The sequence below is a fragment of the Alternaria viburni genome (genome assembly GCF_023758015.1).
Source record: "Alternaria viburni strain BMP 2772 chromosome Unknown scaffold_1, whole genome shotgun sequence".
Lineage (NCBI taxonomy): Eukaryota > Fungi > Ascomycota > Dothideomycetes > Pleosporales > Pleosporaceae > Alternaria > Alternaria viburni.
Genome location: NW_026055770.1, coordinates 453,505 through 474,207, shown reverse-complemented (window position 1 = coordinate 474,207; position 20,703 = coordinate 453,505). Strand labels below are relative to the sequence as shown.

At 51.8% G+C, this 20,703-nt stretch overlaps 5 protein-coding genes across 5 annotated transcripts; 2 read left to right on the top strand and 3 right to left on the bottom strand.

The window, feature by feature from the left end:
* Positions 1–603: 603 nt before the first annotated feature.
* Positions 604–1,567, top strand: J4E79_000169 (uncharacterized protein; the record flags this gene model as incomplete). Its single annotated transcript, XM_049349087.1, has 2 exons — positions 604–1,039; positions 1,092–1,567. 2 exons carry the CDS (start codon positions 604–606, stop codon positions 1,565–1,567), a joined length of 912 nt encoding a protein of 303 aa, XP_049215874.1.
* Positions 1,568–1,951: 384 nt separating this feature from the next.
* Positions 1,952–3,038, bottom strand: J4E79_000168 (uncharacterized protein; the record flags this gene model as incomplete). The annotated part of the gene is made up of 4 exons (XM_049349086.1): positions 1,952–2,340; positions 2,388–2,615; positions 2,682–2,752; positions 2,809–3,038. The coding sequence occupies 4 exons, from the start codon at positions 3,036–3,038 to the stop codon at positions 1,952–1,954; spliced, it is 918 nt and encodes a 305-aa protein (XP_049215873.1).
* A 3,939-nt stretch (positions 3,039–6,977) lies between these two features.
* On the top strand, positions 6,978–8,752 carry J4E79_000167 (uncharacterized protein; the record flags this gene model as incomplete). The annotated part of the gene is made up of 4 exons (XM_049349085.1): positions 6,978–7,253; positions 7,302–7,659; positions 7,707–7,893; positions 7,942–8,752. 4 exons carry the CDS (start codon positions 6,978–6,980, stop codon positions 8,750–8,752), a joined length of 1,632 nt encoding a protein of 543 aa, XP_049215872.1.
* A 2,632-nt stretch (positions 8,753–11,384) lies between these two features.
* Positions 11,385–12,502, bottom strand: J4E79_000166 (uncharacterized protein; the record flags this gene model as incomplete). The annotated part of the gene is made up of 2 exons (XM_049349084.1): positions 11,385–12,211; positions 12,265–12,502. 2 exons carry the CDS (start codon positions 12,500–12,502, stop codon positions 11,385–11,387), a joined length of 1,065 nt encoding a protein of 354 aa, XP_049215871.1.
* Positions 12,503–13,187: 685 nt separating this feature from the next.
* Positions 13,188–17,615, bottom strand: J4E79_000165 (uncharacterized protein; the record flags this gene model as incomplete). Its single annotated transcript, XM_049349083.1, has 5 exons — positions 13,188–13,727; positions 13,784–15,019; positions 15,076–17,033; positions 17,084–17,236; positions 17,291–17,615. The coding sequence occupies 5 exons, from the start codon at positions 17,613–17,615 to the stop codon at positions 13,188–13,190; spliced, it is 4,212 nt and encodes a 1,403-aa protein (XP_049215870.1).
* Between the last annotated feature and the right edge of the window lie 3,088 nt (positions 17,616–20,703).

Genomic DNA, 20,703 nt, shown 5'->3' with positions numbered 1-20,703 from the left:
GCTATCCTGATGGTGTTGTGTTGATGCATTCCAAGGTTTGTTGTGGCATCGAACGCCGCCAAGATCAGGCAGGTGCTCCTAGCTTTCCGACGGGATCATTCCCGGTTTTCCTACCTAGGTACGTTCGTGCATCGAAAAACACGACCAACACGACCAACACGATCCAACACATGACGACAGAGCCGCGAGACGCACCTGACAGTCCAACGGAGGGCTTCTTGGCTAGCTTTTATCCTCTTACCATAGGGCTGAAGGATCAATTCAACCCCAAAGATAGGTTCACGACATGCGCAAGCGTGCACCAGCGGCGTGGGCCCAACATTAACCGGGGGCCAAAAGGACTAATGGGGCAAACACCATACCTTTAGCGGCATAACACCATATCGACGGGCTCTAGAAGGTCCTCGTATCTGAAAACGCCCTCTAACCGGTAGGATGAGTTCCCCAATCACGGCAGTCCTACAGAAAATGTATGCCTCCCGGCTTCAGCCTCCGATCGCCATCGCTTCAGCCACAGGCAGGCCGTGACTTTGATATAGAGAGAGCGATGAGATTAATGCTTCACACGGCGAGTGCATCGCTGTCCTGCCTTTACCGGCCACCATGGCTCCCTACCCGACGCCTCTTAAGGCAATTTTCGCGTTGGATGCACGACTGGACTGGAAACTGGAGCCACGATTAACAGACAATGAGTCACCACCGTCCAAGAGTCCAGCAGAAGAAAGAGCTGCTGCCTCGATGTTTATTGGTATATGTCTGGCCGTCACATTTGTACTCGCAGCGCCTATAGTATGGGTATGGCTCGCGGATCGAATCAGAAGGCGGAAACTCGATCCATTTAGGAAACTTAGGGATCTAGAGCGCGAACGGAAGCGCCCCGGAATTGATCCACCTCCTTATGCCAAAGCACCGCCCAAGGATTCGATATGGGCGAGACAGGAGAAGTATGCAACCAAGAAACCGCCGAGAGCCATCACGGCCGATCAGATTCTGGGCATCGACAAGCGATCCTACCTGGAACGCATCGTCCCTCAGAGTGGTTGGTCAACTCCCTGCTTTGTCTTGGAGCTTCCACTGACATGTCGCTATAGAAGGATCATCACAACTACTCACCGTAGCGCCTGCACACTTTGGCTGGGCTAGACAAGCCGCCACTTCTTCGGTGGACGAGCAATACATCAGCCCATGGGACGCAGAGCATACCCCGAATCCAGTCATTTTTCCATGGCTCCAAAAGAAACGACCATTCCAAAACGACATCATTAGCGAAAGCTCGGAGAGACTGCAGGTCATGGCCATGAGCAATACTTCATCACCACTTTTAGTCTCACCAGCGGGGCCCTCCTCACATGCTCAAGCTGACAACCCCTTCCTTGACTCCCCCACAGAATACACAAGCTCTCCACCTGACAGTGAGCAATCTTACGAGCCTTCAGAAACAGCTCCCAGAGAGCGTCCATCGTCCAACCAATTGAGCGATCAAGCGCAAAACTCCGATGGGTCTTCGAGCCTTTACCGATGTGACACATGTCAGACGACATACCATTCGCAGGGGCAGTTGAAGTAAGTCGCCAGCCTGGCGTTTCATTCGCAAATATTGAAAAGGTCTAGAGCTAACACACTCTTAGTGTACACTTGAACCGCAAGCACCGACGGCGGTATCGATGCAGGCATTGCGAATCAGCTTTCGCACTCAAAGCTGATCTCAAGAGACATGAGCGCGGCGTTCACAAGGACATTTACGCAACGCAAAAGTTCTATTGTCCCAACCCTACGTGTTCAATCCCCGAAAAGAAGTTCACGCGTAGAGATAATTTCGAAAGGCATGTGCGAAGATGCCGTATTCGCGAAATTTGACGGGTAGAAATGATCAAGACATGAGTAGTATTCCGAAAGCCTTGATTGTCCGGTCGCAGTCGACTACATACACTACAACATCTCGGCGAACATGTTACGGCACGCATTGTGAGTAATGCTCGCTGCTTACTTTACACGTTCCCTGTGCACACGTCGTTGGACCAGTCCACGTGGCGCCTCCACACTGCGCGTATAGTGCGGCTCCCGCAGCCGGCGCTTCTGGTGCTGGAGCTGGCTGTTGAGGCGCTGGTGTGGAGCCACTGCCGCCATCTTGCCCAGCCGCACAGGTCAGCGGCGCAGGCCCTGGAATGGAGTAGGCCTTGCCACCCATGTAGGGCTTCCCAGTGGTGTCATAGATACTGAGTTGGATACCGGGGTCGTTGGCTTTGTAAGCACCAGGGAAAGAGACGAAGTTGGAGCCCTTGTTTGTGCCACTACCCGAGACGCGGATCTGTGCGCATTCCATGTAGAATTGGGCGCCGCCTGTTGAACGTCAGCAGTTTGATAGTGCGATGGCTCGGGCTCATTACCTTGCGCCGAAGCGCTGTGGAGGGCAATGAGCTCGACACGCAGCAGATAGTCGCCCGGAGCAACACAAGTAGGCATGTTGAAGTAGTGCCAACCTCCGTTCGCAATCATCGTGTCCACAGCCCATTTTCCGTTACTCAGACCGTCTTGGGCAACCTTGAACCATTGGAGGCCTGTGGTGCCAGCGGTTGCGGCATTGTCTACCTTGGCAAGGTAGTATTGTATCGGCCCTGCGGTGGATACATTAGCTATCTGCTTCTACATGACCGAGAGAGTTATCATGAAGCGCCACCTACCTTTGTGACTCGCAGCAATAGGATGATCGGGATCGTTAGCACCCTGCTTTCCACCTATGACGTGTCCCCACCTATTCAGCGAAGTCAGTGTCAGTCTTCCATACAGTCCATACATCGGAGTTCGCACCATGCGCCGACCTTTGCTCCAGCCGGAATGCTTATCACAGTGCTATCTGTATGCTTGATGTCTTTGTTGCAAGCAAAAGCCGCGTCGTTGACATTTGTGATAGGGTAGTCAGAATCGGGGGCGCGGACGCCCTTCAGTTGTCCCTGCTCCACACCGTTGACAGAGACTTTCTGAAAAATGGTATGGGCTGAGACAACACTTGCCAGCGCGAAAAGGATGAGATTCTTCATATTGGAGAAGTGTATTATGGTAGGGGTTTGAGACTTGCTGGAGTGGATGGGAGTGCAGTGAAGTACCATCCAAGATACTGATGGTTATCATGATTTATCATGGATTATATTAGCTAAACAAATTGGAGCGCGTGGCTTAAGCTGGTCGAAATGACTGATAATACGAATCTCGATAATGCGAGCCATGTGCTGTGGTCGTAGATTGCCGTACCGATCTTTGGGCGAGTCTTTGCAATCGTACACTATACATTAGATTATGGGTGGCTAAGATGTCTTTATATGCTGATCGGCCTGGGTGCTCCGTGCCTAATCGGACTAAGATTAGATGCCCCATAGTATGTCAAGTCATATGCAATATGTCGCTCGCGCAAGACCTGACAGGGATGCGGACACACAGGCTATGGCTGGTCGGAGTTGGCCACGCTCATGACGGGTTCTGTAAGTCTGACGATATAACAATGAGATGAAGTTTTGTATTGTGACCATTTGAGGGCAGACCTCTTTAAACTACTGGCGCTACTGGTACGTTGTTGCTGAGAAGGCAGGATCCATCAAGCAATGCAAGAGGACATTGGATTGGTGCGTCCGTTTGGTCGATCAAGTACTGGGCAACCGCGCTCAGACAACCAAGCAAAGCTCCATGGCTTTTCCCTGGTTCTGCTAGCAGATATGTTACCGACCGCTTCGGAGTGAACACATGGTTGGGCCTGAGCAGAAGAGGAGCACTTGCACGGCGTATCGTAACACCACAGTTTATCCCTCAATGCTGTCCGCCGGTTCTATTCCGTCTCCCACGAAAGACCTGAGTGTATGCGCAGCCAGCGGTTTGCAAGTCTGTGAGGTGGATGTGATGATGGATCGCTGCGAGTAGCGGGTTGCGCGCCGGGAAGCGATGAGGCACGCGGTGGAGCAAACGTACGTTTTGACGTGAAACAGAAGACTGCCTTTGACGAGGTTAGCAAAGTAGCTTGCGCAAGTGTATTAAGGGAACTTACCTTTACGAACGATTGAACCGTTATAGTGCGTGAACGCTGCCACTTCATCCAGACTTGCCGTGTTGTACACCTGACAGATTCGATATCACTACTCCATTGAGCCATCATGTTGGTACATGCATCATCAGGGTCGCCGGTGTTGTTCAGTTCTTGACCCGCCCAGTATGACGATCGCAGGTGTCAGTAACAGACAAGGTGTCGCTCGGTTCCTGATTACTCCAATTGCGAGTGTAGGGTTCCGAATAGAGAGTGACGCGACGCGCTGCGTGAACAAAAGATTTGCGGAGGCTTTGCGACCTGTTTCGTCCGTGGACATAATGGAGAGTCTCTACTCTTTCGATATCGGCACCGAGAGTTGAGTCGAGGTTCTGGACACGGAAGGTCGCGAAGCAGGCTCCTGTCGTGCCGGTGTCGCATCTCTCTTGAGCATTGACTGCCATTTCGATGTGGTGATCTTGAGTAGATCTTGAAACAATGTTTGGTCGGAAGGAGCCGGATTGCCGTCTAGGTGGTACATTATAGGCGAGGTAAACGACAGTGGAGAACAATGTTGAGGAGACGTGTAATGTGAAAAATGGATGAACGAGTACGGGGGAGCCGGTAAATACTTCGGAGCAAATTCCGATTTCGCACTACTCGTGCCTGGTGCCACCTGCAGGACGCGTCTTACATTTCCCAGCGGCACAGTCCAGCCCCGCGATTTTACGACGATCATCTGCAACCCCACGGTTGGGAGTTGGGGCTAGGCCGTGTCGCTGTTCGGGACGTTATTTAGTGGTAGTCACACCAATCAGTTCTGCGTTTGACTGTTGGTTGTCAGGCTTCCCGTGAGTCGAGGCGCCAAAACGAAATTCCAGTCCACGATGGTCGCCTTTGAGCCGTCGGTCTTGGTCACACGTCGGTTGCGATCTGGCGACACCGACAAATGATGCCCGCGTCATTACCTTACTGGTTGAGCGACTCACCGCCACCGAAGCCTCAGGAAAAAAGGAAAAAGTCCCTTCTGCAATAGAGCAAGAGGAATCCGTAAGCGACGTGGCAATCACACGCTCATTCCAAAGTGAGGCTGCAGCAGAGCCAAAGACGGAGACTACATCGGAGTAGCGCCGTAAGTATCCATTGTGCGACTTGCCCCAATTGCCATGATTCTGCCATAAAGAAGGTCGTATCATCTTCGAGCTTAATCTGATCGACTTTCACGTCTCGTTGAAAGAGCGGAGAATGACACCCCAGCGCTGCCGGACGAAGCGGTGAAAAGCTGCAAACAAGACATGCAGGTACGCGTATGCTGAAAAAGTACCTTTCGGAACGTGACGAGGGCCAAAGCTACGGGATCCCAGTTGGTGGTTGGGAAGTATCCTGGCCCCGCGCAAGAGCCAGCTGACGTAATCACCGGCGCGGAAGCTTGGGCGTGGGGCATCTTCCCGTAAGCCTTCGAAGGCGCCCCATCGTACAATCGTATACATCACTTTTTCTGTTCCAGTGTCTCCATCAAAACCCCAAGTCGAAGGATAAATCGCACAATATGACAGCACGAGACGGCATAGGCTCATAAATCCGACGGGTGGCACTGTGCGGTGTTGGACCATCTGCACCTGCCCGGCTCATGACGAGAGACCGGACGCTTGCATGCGAAAGAGAAGCTACTCTTTGAGCCTCTGTGGATTCCTTCCTCACCAAGAGCAAGCACCTGTAGAAACACCGTAACCGTGAACGTGTGTAGGTGAGAAAACGGGAAACCGGCACCTATGGCTACACCCATCTGTGGATGGGATCAGAACACATCTCCAATTTCTGAAGTAGCATGTGGGGACTCCAGATTCTGTTCCGGAGTTTTGGAGAAGAGCCCTGGCCTCGCGCGCGCGGCGAACGCAGCCATGGCTTCACGACTCGGGTACCTGTCTCTGCACCTGGTACCCGGGTCCTCGTTCTCTGGCACTGAATCCACAATCCGGTCCTTCGTAACGTCACCTCATCCAAAAGAGCTCTTACTGAAACTTGGCACGCGGTAGCGATACGAGTGCAACGCAGGCGTCACCACTTCGTAGAACAGCTGCTCAACCAACACTTGTGGATGTTGTATCAATGCGTGCTGTTGGATGACAGTAACCGCGCCCCATGAATCGAACACTCATTTCTCTTTGAAGTGTGGCAACCCCACTGATGGCCTTTTGGTGCACAAACCCAGAAGGGTAGCACACAAAAACGCTGGTCAAACACTACTGAGCATTCAAGACGCGATTACGTCTGCATACCTCCTTCCCGCACGGGCGGCCGCACCAGCAGGAACCGACAGATGGAGCACGTTTTCACCGCAACATTGGTAGGTATTGAGTAAGGTAACTGCAGGCCGACAGCAACTCACTCGTTATTGGGCTCTCGCGCTTGTCGCTACCACCGAACTTTCATTTCCCTCGCTCTTCGGGGGTCGCTTTACTAGCACACAACGCGCTCTTCACTTCTGTCCCGGCTTGGTCAATTCGCAGGCGAATTCACGGTCTCTTCTCATTCTCTTATCAAACCAACGGCGGGCGAACACAGTGCTCTGGCATTGGAGCGAACCGCAACCATGAACGGGCAAGTCCTCAATCAACACAATGATAACCACCAGCACTGACCCTGAAGGCAGTACACGAAACAGCCCAGTATCACAGGCGTCTAGTACGAATGACACAAAGTCCGAGCATAATGTTTCTGGACTGCGGCGTGTCAGAGGTAGTATACCATGGCAGCTTTGGATCGTTGCTGTCATCGGATTTTGGGAGAGGGCAACTTTCTGGGGACGTGAGTGTTTTGATCACACCGCAACATCATGCCCGAACTAGCACTGACGCTATCGCAGTCACAGCCCCTTGGCGTATGTCGCTGCCGATACCGCGTCTCCATCAACTGTTCTGACTAGCTTGTTATAGAAAACTACATGGAACATCCCCGGCATCACGATATGGAGCACACCCCTGGTGCGCTTAACCTTGGCCAGACGACGGCAACACGCATTTACTGTGGATTCTTCATAGTCTACTTCACAAGTCCGGTCTTCATAGCGCCGTTGGCGGATAATCATCTGGGCCAATACATAACTTTGCTGATCAGCTTGACGGTATATGCCCTGGGATGTCTTGCACTGGTCGTCAGCTCGCTACCCTCCATGCTCGGTCGAGGCGCGGGTCTGCCTGGTCTGATCATTGCAATGGTCCTGATAGCCCTTGGTGGGGGTGGTGTGAGTAAAGCAGTCAACAATCATTCCTACGCGTACTGAATTTCTTAGACCCAGGCCATCATGAGGTCTTTCATCGCCAACCAGTACACAGATAGAGCTCCACGAGAAATGACGCTTTGCGGAACGCAGAACCGTTTGCTTCAATGGCTGAGGAGACGCGTGGCGCGAACATGTCTTTCGAAGTACTTACCAGCGTCATCGAAAGGCGAACGAGTCGTCGTTGACAGCGAAATCACTCTAAAGTTCATTTACAATCTATACTTCTGGATTGGTAACGTAGGAGCTTTGTCGGCATTTCCGTGTGTCTACATTGAGAGGCATTATGACTTCGCTCCTTCGTATGCGTTGGGTCTTGGCTGTATCATCATCGCCCTTGGGATGCTGATCTTCGGGAGGAAGTGTTTCGGTACGCATAATTCGCTCATCTGGTATGCCTTATGCTAAACTTTACAGTCAACCCACCTCAGGAGGCAGATGTCATTGTACCCGCTGCGAAAGTTCTCAGCTGCGCCGTCCGCAACGGGTGCCGGATGGACCGTGCAGATCCAGCGTATCAGCGCCTGGAGAAATCCAAGGAAGTTCCATGGAGTAGCCAGTTCGTCGATGAACTGACACGTGCGTTGGGCGCTTGTCGCGTGCTGTAAGTGCTACCACTCTTGTTTCTTAAGCATACTAACATGTAGATTAGCCTGGCATTCATCGTCTTCTACATCTGCTTCGACCAAATGCAGAACAACTTGATCTCTCAAGCGAGCGATATGGATACTGGTAGTACACCCAACGATGTCCTTCCCGGCATGAACCAAGTGGCATGCATTATAGTCAGTCCGTTTGTGGAGTACGTCCTCAACCCCATGCTAGCCAAGCGGCGCATATATTTGAAGCCAGTCACTCGCATTGCCATTGGCTTTTGCTTCGTCGTACTCTCGATGCTGCACGCAACTCTAGTGCAGCATTACATTTACGCATCCCCGCCCTGCTTCGACCACCCAACAGACTGCGGAGACCGCCAATCTGTCGCACAAGATCGGCCTAATGTTTGGGTACAAGCGCCGCTTTATTTTCTCATCGCGACGGGCGAGGTTTTCGCCATGACGACAGCCATGGAATACGCAGAGAAGCACGCACCCAAGGAGATGAAAGTGCTCGTACAGGCCATCAACATGCTCATCACGGGCATAGGCTCTGCTATTGCGCTAGTCATCGCGGAAGGGGCGCGCGATCCATACCTTACTCGATTCTACGGTAGTCTGGCAGGAGCCATGGCCCTCACAACCATCATTTTCTACGTGGTGTTCCGCAACAACGACAATGACGACATTGCTACATCTCCGCACGGTTCCGCAGATGTGGAAAAGGGAAACAGAGACGCCACGCCTACACCACCCCTGACAGCTTCACCATTTCGATCACGCGAATCCTACCTGAGCGTTCCCACCACGGTTAAAGACGAGGGCATCGAATTAAGAGTTATTCCAGCTTGCAGACTACGACAATAAGTGAGCGACACAACACCACTGTATCGTAATCACGCGACGGAGCATACATTGCCCAAACATTGCGTACGCCCCTTGGCTAGCACTAAGTAACGCGACTTTTCGTTACGGTTGTATATACACAAGTGCAGGGTGGCTTTGATGAGGATGTTGCCGCGCAACGCCCGCGAAGGTTGGATTCGAGGCAACCATTGCGTGTCCAAAGTTACATGAAGCCATTGACATGGACGCCTTCAGGTGTATCTTCTCGAGATCTCATCCTATTCGGGGATAGAAGTGGACATGTACCTCCACACAAAGTTATCCAAATAAATACTAAAACGCTTACACTGCCTTAAAATATTGCGCACTATTGTTTTAATACCCACAGATTTGGTTGAACTGATAAAGGTGCCTAGAATTGGTATAGTTGCTCACAGTCCCCGTAGATCCAGTTTTGCAACCCGTCCGCCAGACCCGCTGGCCCAGCAAACGTCTCTCTCAACGCACTCGACAGCATCGAAAGTTCCATTACCGATAGGAACCCAATTCCTCCCTCCGTCGATAGTGACATCTGATCCACTGGTTCCAACTGCAACGGCAGTTTGTCTCCTGCCTGGCACCCAACTGACACCTGATCTATATCCGCGCGGAAATGAGTCAGCCCTTTGCCAGCTCACGCCGCCATCGTTCGACCAAGACGCCGTGTTGTTGCTGGCTGTGGGTTTCTCATAGTCTCCACCGACTGCGATACCGTGACGCGTATCGCGAAAACGTACTGAGAACACACCGGCAGCAGCACCACCAGAGATGGACGAGTTCGCGACCTGCCAGCCATGGCTGACGCTATCGGAAGTTGTGTAGAAAATTCTTCCAGGATCTACGCCGCCACTTGCGATGTACCATCGCCCCGCCATAGCTTCAATGCATGTTCCGCTTGCTGCGAAGCCGAATTCGCCGTCCAGCGCTGGCGGCATCGTGTTGTTCGAGACAATAGACCAGTGCGCACCACCATCCCAAGTTTCTAGCAGACGGAATTTCCCGTCGACAGGATCACTCATTGCAACGCCGTGGCCTTCTCTACCTCTTTTTGTCTCGAACGCCATGCAATCATAGAATGCTGTCTTTTCCTCATTGATGAACGTGGCTCTCCAACTCTTTCCGCTGGACATTGACGCGCGAAGTCAGTATACGTGTTGCATGTAATTTGTCACGAGCAACTCACCCATTATCCGTTTTGTAGATGCGTGACAAATTTCCCTCACCGATCGATAAAGCAACGGCATTTTTCTTGGAGAAAGCCTGGATATCGCGGAACTGGAAGTCTGAAGCATTCTCGGACACAAATTGCGGGGACACGTCGACCCACGTTCTCCCGGAGTTGGTGGTACGTAGGATGGTTCCAGACGTACCGGACACCCACAGTACCTTTTCGTCAACAGGCGAAAGGCCACGGAATTGTTGTGTACTGTTTGTGGGTGTAAGCGTCCATGAGAGAGGCTTTGTAGGCTTTGGATGCGCGAATGTGAACGAAGCGATCGAGAACAGGATAGATAATGTCTTCATGATGCAAGCACTCAGGAACAAGGCAATATTGTATACAACAGTCGTCTCAGAATTAAAGAGATGATGCTGGAGAGATTAAGTACCTAATCAAGCGCAGCTATCGTGCCCCGCAACGGCCTTTAGCCTTGATAGGCAGGTGCGACATTCGCCACACCAAAGTAGTGGCATTGAACCCAGCATCAAAGACTTGATGAAATACATGTCTTTCGGACCATGATGGAGTATCTGCGCGAAGTACGCAGCTTTACGTCTAAGCAAAGCATCCAACGATGTTGAATTTGAAGTTGCTTGCACAGTTCACATATAGCGCAATGTAGGTTTCGGACCGAGATCGACCCAGCCGCCTGAAATGTAGCAACTTGAAGGTTGAGATGTGGGAGGGACCTTGCCATCATGACTTATATATCTGCATTCGCGTATTTGTTTCTGACATGATATATGGACGACGGAAGAGTTGTTCGCTCTGACTACTTGCGACACTTGTCTGAATACCGGAAACATGCGGCCTATATTGAGTATCGGTAGCCTACGTCTTCGGCATAGCCAGGCAAACTCCTAAAAAGACTGATTGGATAGGTGTCGATGGGTGACATTTTGGAAGTCGAGAGTTTGCATCACGCGATCATGCCAACGACAGCAAGCGGATTCAACGATGCATGTATCGAACATCTTGCAATTTAGAGCTAGGTGATAGAAGAGTTTGAAGAGAAAAGACGCAACACGCGTGCTCATTGATCGATCGCAGCTTCGGTAGCTTTCAAAGCTCCAACTACAGCAAAGCATATCATGGGAGTGACTGCGTAACTGATCTGCCGGTGGGTCAGTGGATGCTACCAGCTGATAGTATCTGATGGTTTCTTACTGTTAAGAATTTTGCAACAGTCATCTTCATCGACTCCGCTGCACCTGTAACATCGGCTAGCGCTACCAATATCATAGCAGGCGGACCGGTCGGCATGAGCATCATCGAGAACCAAAGCATAGGGTCTGCATCTAGAAGCTTCGTCTTCGAGGCGATTGCGTAGATCAAAGGTATGCTTATTCTGTTGTCGATTAGTCGAAGCTTCCTCCATGTAGCGGGTAAAGAATCTTACAAGGGCCAGATGATGAATCTAATCAAGGTCACGGTCGCCAGACTACCCTTGTGCACCTCCCCACTGTGCTCTCCGCGCTTCATGCGCAACAGGCTCTTGCTGAGCTTTACCCCAACAACAATGATCTGCAACGAAGCAAACAGATCACCGATATTCTTTATCGCCGCCGTGATCGACGCGTTGAGATAACCACCCTCGTTGCTAGGACTGAAAAAGATTCGATGAAGCGCGGGCGTCAATCCGATTACTGCTCCGACGATAGCGCCGATCAAGGGAGCGTTGGCAAAATGCCATGTGATTTCCAGTGTCTCTTGTAGCCACGGAGACAAGTTGTTGAACCATGCTCTTGTCTTCAAATATCCCTTTACCTCCACACGATTTGCGGGCTTGGTCAACTGTTGTGGGAGCAGCGAAGTCTCCTCATCGACGATCCCATCAGGACCTCGCTCCATATCACTGCTCTCGCCGTCTCCGTTCGCTTCGCCGTTCTCCGAATCATCGTCCTCTCCATGTAGTTCATTGGATGCGTCCTCATCTCCTGGCCTCAGCAAGCGCGGCCCAAGAGCAAAGGTAAGCGAGTTGCTAACCATTGCATTCACCAGGAAGTATGATTCGGCTCGATCCATGGCCTCACTGCCAGACTCGCCGCCAATGAGTATGGCATCGAGAACTTGGGTTTGCTTGAGAGACTGTATAAGGAGGAGGGGAAGAGAGGTCGTGTTATTGAAGGCGATTGCTGGTGCCACCCAAGCTGGCAGTTTAAAGAGTCGCGTAAGGACGCGGCCGACGAGGACGGAAAGTAGTGTATAGGATATCGACCATACTAGCAATTGTGGTAAGCATATAGTTGACGAAGGCCCAACAAAGTATACTTACTCAGAACAGGCACATATCGCACTCCGGTATCCTGATGCAGATTGGAGCCAATTTTGTAGATCAACAAAGCCGGCAGAAACATGCGCACGCATAGCTTCGACACCTCCTTCGCCGCGTTGGGCGAAAGTAAGTTGCATTGTGCTGCGACAACACCAAAAGCAATGGTCAGGAGCACCGAGAAGGCAGCTTGAATGGCGCCGGTGAAAGGTACGATGAGTTCGCCTGCAGCCACACCCATGATGGGAAGAGACGTCTAGCAGTCGGTAGCGGAGGAAAGTCCGAGTCGATCGTGTGGTAGCGGTGGTCAGAATGATGTAAAGCTTCGAGTAGTCTTCAAGCGTGAAATTAGGAGGACAGAGTTTAGCATCATCGTCGTCGTCGCGCACGCGACCTGGGCCGCGTTCCTGGACCATGACGTCGGTGCAGCGGGTCGCCGTTGGAGACGCCAATCCCACGCCGCGGCGCTATCAGGCAGATTACTCCATCCATCGCGTCTCTTCGGGCGTCCATTGGAGATCCCGAGATTCCAGTAGGTCGTGTATCGGAGTTCCCGAAGATAGGTAGACTGCGAGCTGTGCTGTGGGCCAGAGTGCTCTTGAAGGTTGTAGCAGCGCCGGCACGCAAGACGCTTGGACGGTCGCGTCGGCGGATGTGTGAGACGCTAGATTAGTCATCGGAGCTAGCCAAGCGCTTGGCGACTGCTAGAGCCTCACAGGCACGATAGGTTCACAGGCCAAATTCTCCACGCGTTCCGTCAAGAGACAGTGGTATTGATACACGATATAGGAAATCTAAATAGGAAATCTAAATTACGCCACCTATGCACAGCACCTGCACAGAAACCCCGCTGACCGTCGTCTTCGCCGCAACATTACCGACGTGTCCGTCTCGCATCTCATCCCATCTCACAACACGACGCCCCTCTACGCCGCCTTCTTTGTAGCCTTGGTTCTCAACTTCATCATCAAGTACACCAGTGTGTAACTGCTCACCGAGAACAACACGACGATGCCGGCGTTCCTCCACCCATAATACTCCTCCGCAAGGTTCAGGGTCCGGAGAAAGTCCGCTCCGCTCTTGTACTGGCACACGCGGCAGTCGACGGTGGCATCGGGATTGAGCAGGTTGACACCGGATCCCATACCCTGCTGGTAGACTGAGAGGTATTCGCCGCAGGTCTGGTTGGCAGCAGGGTCGAAGATGGCGAGCTCGCTCGATTTGCAGTCCACATTCGCAGACCAGGTGGTGAACACCAAGAGCGAGGACATCAGGTAGTTGAACGGGTCCAGATAGTAAAGCCAGTACCTCCAGAACGGCTCGAGTTGACTGTAGGGAACCAGAACTCCGCAGAAAGACACCAGTGTCGTGACGAAGAGAGGGTTGACGAGCGAGGCGAATACGGCGTTGGGAGAGTAGGCTGCGATCATCTGCCCGATACCAGTATACAGGAACTCGTAAACAAGCTGCGATATGTCAGTTTCTGCACCGTCGACGCTGCCATGAGAGGGGGATTGCCTACCACAACGAAGAATGTGCTGCCAGCGTACTTTGCTGCACCAGGCAAACCTGCCGTGAAGTACCAACACACATAGTACATGACCGCACACACGACCAGATACGGAAGCTCCGAAACGATCAGCCCTGTCACGAATGGCGCCCAGTGGTATGTCTTGCTCTTCTTCTCGCGCGTTTCGTAAACATCGCGGCGTTGAATGAACAGCGGTTGTAGCTGGGAGATGACGCCAGGGGCCACGAAAATGAAGCTGAATACAGTGAACAGTCGCAACTGCAAGTCTTGAAGACTATCGCCAATCATCCAGAAGGTGAAGCCGTTAAGTAAAGCCAAGAGGATGTGCATAATCACCTTGTTGTTGACGTAATCGGTGTTGCGGAAAAGCGAGACGTTCATACGATGCGTGACTATTTTCACTTGCTCCCACATGGGCGAGGCAAACGCATAGCCATCATCGACAGTACCCGGTGGGCGAGCGGCGGCTTCCGCAACGATCCTGTCAAGCTCTTCGGTCACGTCGTTGTACTGTTGGGATTCGAGCCAAACCCTGTTCCAGTCCGTGTTCTGAGACAAACTGCCGGAGACGACCTCTATCATGTGCTCGGCAGGGTTTGCCTCGCGTGGACATGGCGCTCCCTTGCTAGCGAAGTAGGATTTCACCGTACTTGCATCGTCACCGATATCGCCAAAGTAGACAGTCTTGCCACCCTTGGCGAGTAAGAGAAGCGTATCGAATTGCGCGAACAACTGGGCTGATGGTTGGTGGATCGTTACGAGGATGGCCTGTCCGACTTCCGCGAGCTTGCGCAAGAAGCGCACAGTGTTGTATGCAGCTTGCCCATCGAGGCCAGACGTCGGCTCGTCCAGGAATATCAGGATGCTGGGCTTCGCTACCAGTTCAACGCCGATCGTCAATCGTTTACGCTGCTCGATGGAAAGGCCAGCACCAGGTCGGCCGATGAGTGTATGCTCGATGTCGTGGAGTTGCAAGAGGTCAATTATGGTGTCCACGTAGCGGAGCTTCTCGTCTCGTGGTGTTTCACGAGATTGTCGGAGAAGAGCGGAGAACTCCAAAGCCTCGCGTACCGTGGCCAACGACTCGTGTACGTCCATCTGCTCAACGTAGCCTGCCGATCGCTGGAACGATACCGGGAGGTCTCGTCCGTCAACCATGATAGACCCATGGATCGTGCCGTCGGTCTTCCGCTGAGCGAGAACGTCGAGTAATGTCGTTTTGCCAGCCTACATACAGTGTTAGATTTCATGACGCTCACAGTGGACGTTGAGGTATGACTTACGCCCGAAGATCCCATTAAAGCCCCAAGAGTTCCGGGCTTCACGAATCCCTGTACGTTGTCAAGGAGAACTCGATCGCCTGATGGAGTCTTGACAGTGTACGTAAGATTCTTCCAGGTAAAGATTGAAGTATTGCGGATGAGTTGGTTGGCGAGCGTGTTATCAGATCCAGAGGACGCGGAGCTAGCATGTGGCTTCTCATATGATTGAGACTCCTCGTCATCGATGTGGATATGCTGAGTCTTCTTCTGTTTCTCTCTTGGGATGAGGAGTCCACGGCCACCCTCACCCATCTCCTTCCATCTTGACGTGAACACTATCGTCAGAGCGACGAAGAAGACCCACCACGAGAGAATGATACCGAGATTGCGCCAGAGATGGCTATGACTGAAAGACATGGAGGCCAGGTAGTCATCCCCTGTGACGACGACAGCCCCGGGTCGTGCACCATTAACGCCAATACACGACTGTCCACCTAGGTCTGGCACGTATCCTGGCCCATTGGGAGCGAGATTGGGACCTACACACGGTACTTGTTGATCGTGAAACTCGTTGCCTAGCAAAGCCTCAAAGGCGTAGGCCATCGGGTTGATCCAGAAGATCCAGACAAACCAAGGCTTCATCTCAGGCTTGATGATCATGTAACCCATATACATGAACAGTGCCGAGACGAGGAGACCTGAAGCTTTCGTCGCTGCATCAAATGTCGGGAAGGCAGCACCGATCATGCGGAAACATGCAGTCATGGCCATGGCTGAAGCGAAGATGACGATCCAAAAGGTAAAGAAAGCTTCTGCGGTAGTCTGGAGTCCGACCATGAAGTATATAACGATTCCGAAGTGCGACATCTGGAACAACATCAATGGTATGTCGGTAGCGACCTGAGCGATGACGAAAGCGGCGGGGTAATGCAGTGCAAATGATCGATGTTTAGCCAGGACAGGCCGTCCAGTGAAAGAGTCTGTCACCTCTGAGAGCCCCATGTAGGCAGGGTACAAAAGGCAAAAGAACAGTGCGCCACCTTTGAGAAATAGACCGGCTGAGTGATCCGGGGCGGCGTAGAACAACGAACCAGCGACAAGAGCTTGGATGAGGGTAGAGACTTGCTTGACGATGAGCACGGGCTTGTCACCCCACAGCACTTGGTACTGTCGAGTAACGGCCGTCTTGACCTGAGAGTAGAAGCTCGTAGTGACAGCGGCATTCTTTGGTAGAAACTTGTGCTTCTCTCGGGCTATCATCTCTTTGAAGTCGATCGTGTTCAATTTCGCCTCCTCGCTGTCGGGGTAGTCGAGTTCCGCACTCATCGCTTGCTTGATGGACGATTGTTCGTACGCCGCACGTACTTCTTCGCCATTGCGCGGGAACTTCTCCTCATAGCCTTCGGCGACGGCTCGTACATCCGAGATCGTTACGCTGGTTAGGAAGTCGGCTTGGTTCGCGGCTGGGTCGCAAAGAAATCCGAGATCTTGCATGAAGGGTACTGCATCCTCTCTCGGTCCATAGTAGATCTGCTTTCCCTCATCGAGGATGAGCACCTTGTCGAACTGCTCATAGATACCGTTGCCGGCTTGGTACAAGGTTGCAATGGTAGTCAACCCAAGTATGTCGGTCATGGCACGCATAGCCTTGGTCCAATCCAGTGCTGTGCCAGCATCTAGGCCGCGCGTAGAGTTGTCCCAGCAGAAGACGCTGCCGCGCGTTGCGAGACATTCCAGGATGGAAACGCGTTTTCGCTCACCGCCTGAGACGCCGCGGATGTACTCGTCTCCCACCTTGGTATCGTGTGTGTGCTCAATGCCGAGTGATTTGAGTAGAAACTCCTTGTAGACTTTGGCGTATTGTTCGGCAGAAGTGATGTCGGGCGGCAGATTGTAGGGGACTTTCATGCGTGTTGCGAAGTCGAGGGTCGCACCGACGGACATGGTAGGGAAAAAGATCTCATCTTCTGTATTCATGACTGTGGGTAGGTTAACATTTGAAGTGTTGCTTCACCAGAAGACTACGCACCTATCTGACCGCGGTAGGACTTGGCTTCATCACTGGACATGGACCCAAAGGAGACGTCGCCATCAATATCGGCGTAGCCTTGTCGGTGATTCGACAATATGTTCAGCAGTGAGGTACAGCCTGCGCCCGGATTACCCAGGACGAGAAGCATTTCTGGAGAACTGTCAGCATCATTTGGTTTGCGCTTGATGGATAGGCGCGACATACCTCCAGGCTTCACACATCCATACGAGTTGTCGATGATTGTCTTCATTGGCGCACCCTTTCCCCTATTCCCGAATGGATTCAGCTGCGACAGCACGTTCTCGTTGAAGACGGCATCGTTGCTGATACCCTTGACTGTGAGATTCTTCCATGTCACACCCAACTTCCGGGCTTTGCCGCCATTAGCTTCGTCACGCTCCCTGAGTACTCTGACTTCTTGCGAGATAGGCCATGTTTCGCTTTGGATGGGTGCACTCTTGGAAGTGGGCAAGTAGTCTTGATCGACGCGCTCGGTGCTGTACCCAGAACTAGGAGTCGTTGATTGCATTTGCAGTGCAAATTTGTGTGTAGTAGGTACGTGAATCGATTGGAGGCCAAATGCCACAACAGGAAGTTTGGTGTTGGCGGCTGAAAAGACAACGGACTGACGGCTGGATGGTGTGGACCAGAGAAACTGCAGGACCGGTAGTCCATATAGCCAAGTACCAAATTTGCTTATCTACATCATGACTTCCATAGATCTGAAGCCACTCCGTGCGCCATCTGGCAAAGCTCTTGGCCGGAGAGAGGTCGAACCGCATAATGTGTTGTCGTGGAGGGCGTGCTGCAGTACGGCCGTAAGGCCTGGGTCGAAGACACGGCCGTACCCTTGCGCCTCTTCGGGCCGTTACATATGCCCACGAGAGTCGGAGGATCAACGCGCCGCCAGACGTCTGGCTCCGACTCCGTTCCATAACAGATTTGAAATATAACCGCGAAGACCCGATCGCTTACTTGACTGCTATTGTTTACTGATATATTTGTGGTTATTGTGTTCTTAGTCATGAAGAATTCGCCGAATACGTCAGCTTGGCTTTGGTCAAACAGCAATCTTTTGCGGATGTTCCTTGTGCGGTTAACATGTACTCGTATCGATGCGCCTGTATTGGAAAACATGTCAAAACCTTGAATGCCATCGCTTCTCGGGTGCTTCTTCAGTGCATCCCATGTACGTCGGACCGTGATGCGCAAGGCTGAGTACGTTTAGACCTCTCGGTGATCTTATAAGTGTTTCCGCGCATGTATGCATCGTGATTGTGTGGGCTACAGGGTCGTAGACACACCGTGCTGGCAAACCGGAAGGCATAACGACTCGAAGATGACGTCATGTGATGATCGCCAATGATGATGACCTCGGCCCACGTTATCCAAGAGACACCCCAAACTCCTGAGAGCCTACGTTGACGTTGGACTACCTACTTTGCATGTTTTTATCTTGATGTAGGCTGCAGACCTGTTCAAGCTTTTCCTTGTATGGGGTAGACCCACATAACACGCCTGAACAGCTGCGAATACCGGTTAGCTTGTCGGCGCACAAACGATGCGCAATCCGCGTCACGTAGGCGCCGAGATACATGGTAGGTAAGAACGCCCAGAAATTGAATCCTACGATTTGAGCGTCCGTGAATCAAGACTAGACGGTTGCAGCAATGCTTATAGCTCTATGATTTGAAAGTAGCTGACGCGAAGTTTGACCCTAGCCGAGCAAAGATGTTCTCCATCGGGCAAACAGGTACTGCGCATGAATGAATGGGAGAAAGACTACATAGCGTGGTGATATGAGAGAGCTACAAGCTTCTCCAGATCGGCTTACAGTATGCCAAATCGTGTCGCCATACAACCAACTCTTTTACTTCTTTATTCTCTCGCTTCGCCGGACGGGCTTTGCAAGGTTGTATATCACCAACGAGCATCGTAAGCATGTAGCACAATACGGTCCACGGAACATCCAGTCAAAAGCTGAATAAGGTTTAGTCTCCGAAGCCGACCACACGATCTCTCCACTGCGTGACATGCCTCTGTACATTACTGGCGCAGAGCGAAGTTTGACGGAAGAGGCTTAGTCTCCGAAGATTAAGGCCCCCAGCTAACCGTGTTTCGAACTCGCGCTTTTGAGGGCTTGACCTTGACGCATGCCAGAATTGCGAGATGATCTCGTGCGCCTCTAGGCTGCTCGTTGGGCAACCATGTATATCACGTGCCAAACCATACGGTCAAGACTGTAAGTAGCATACGAAGAATGCGCAAGTGCCTGTCAACTTGCGGTTGTATCCGGTTACCAAGGTGTCTGAGAATCTGCGAGATCATGCGGTACTCAGAGCCTCTTCCCATCGCTGTCGGAACTGTCCCTCTCCGCGCTGTATCTTGTACCAGAGCACTACTTCCAAATACGAACGAACCTCTACCCATGTATATAGTGCTAGATCATGAGCAAGAGTCGTGGCGTATGCACTGAACCAGCCAGATGTATCTGTGTCCTGCGATGCAACCATACCGATGGACAATACCCACAAGGCGATTTCAGCGTTTGCAGTCGCGAATATAGGCATTAAGTCCTCGATATATCTCTTGAGTTCGATGACTAAGGTGGACTGTAAATGCGCATGCGAGAAGTATGTCGGTCCATGAATGATGAGCATGTATAATGCTATTGCGTATCGGATGCATTGAGAATTCGAACATGAGTTCGAGTATTTGAGTTGTGATTTCGATGGTGACCAGGAAAGTAATTTGTGCAAGACGAAGCATGTTAAGTCATGCAGATGAGTAGTTGAGAGCTCTTGCTGGCGTGATACGTGGAACACATGTCGAAGCCGCGTGAATACATCGCCGATTGTGGGATCCATGTCGAGTTCCGAAAGGCCGAGTGAAGACTCGTCTTGAGAAGACGCTGGTAAATCCAACCATTTCGATATCGGGGCTATTCCGTCTCCAATATCCAGATGATCTTGGACGCTAAATTGCGGACTTTGCGTCAGTATCAATGAGACCCTGGATTAGAGGATTAGTAGAGCGACCGTAGATAGCGGACGATGGGTGACATGATTACCACGTGACCATTCGCGCTGTGAGGGGGCTTGTGAGTTTCAAAAGATGTATGCCGCCTCGCATTCGCACCATCTTCTTCACGCCATCGATGTGCATGTTACCAATTGTCAAATTGCCTTTGCCAAACTATAATTTCAGATGTCAGCGTATCAAATGAAGGGGCCCCAATGTTCAGGAGATCATCATACCTCTATGGCAGCAAGCGTTACGACCGAGTCCATGGTTTCGTCCTCATAAGCCTGAAGCGGGTCTTCAACTCGTCGCCGGACTAATGAAATGGAGTCTGCCATGAGAACCTCAGAGTTGTCGAATCCATTCTGAGCTCTCATCTCTATGTCCAACGACGCTGTCTGGAGGCTGACGTGGAACAAAGCGGAGTCATGTAGCGCAAGTGGCCACCATGACACAACGAAAGGGTTTGACATTGCGTTGAGATCCAATGGATAATACTGGAAGGCGATGTTTGATAAGACTATGGCGTATCAGTAAGCAGGGTAGTTGCAAGAACCTTCAGCAGGGAGGGATTCTTGACAATATACAAAACTAAG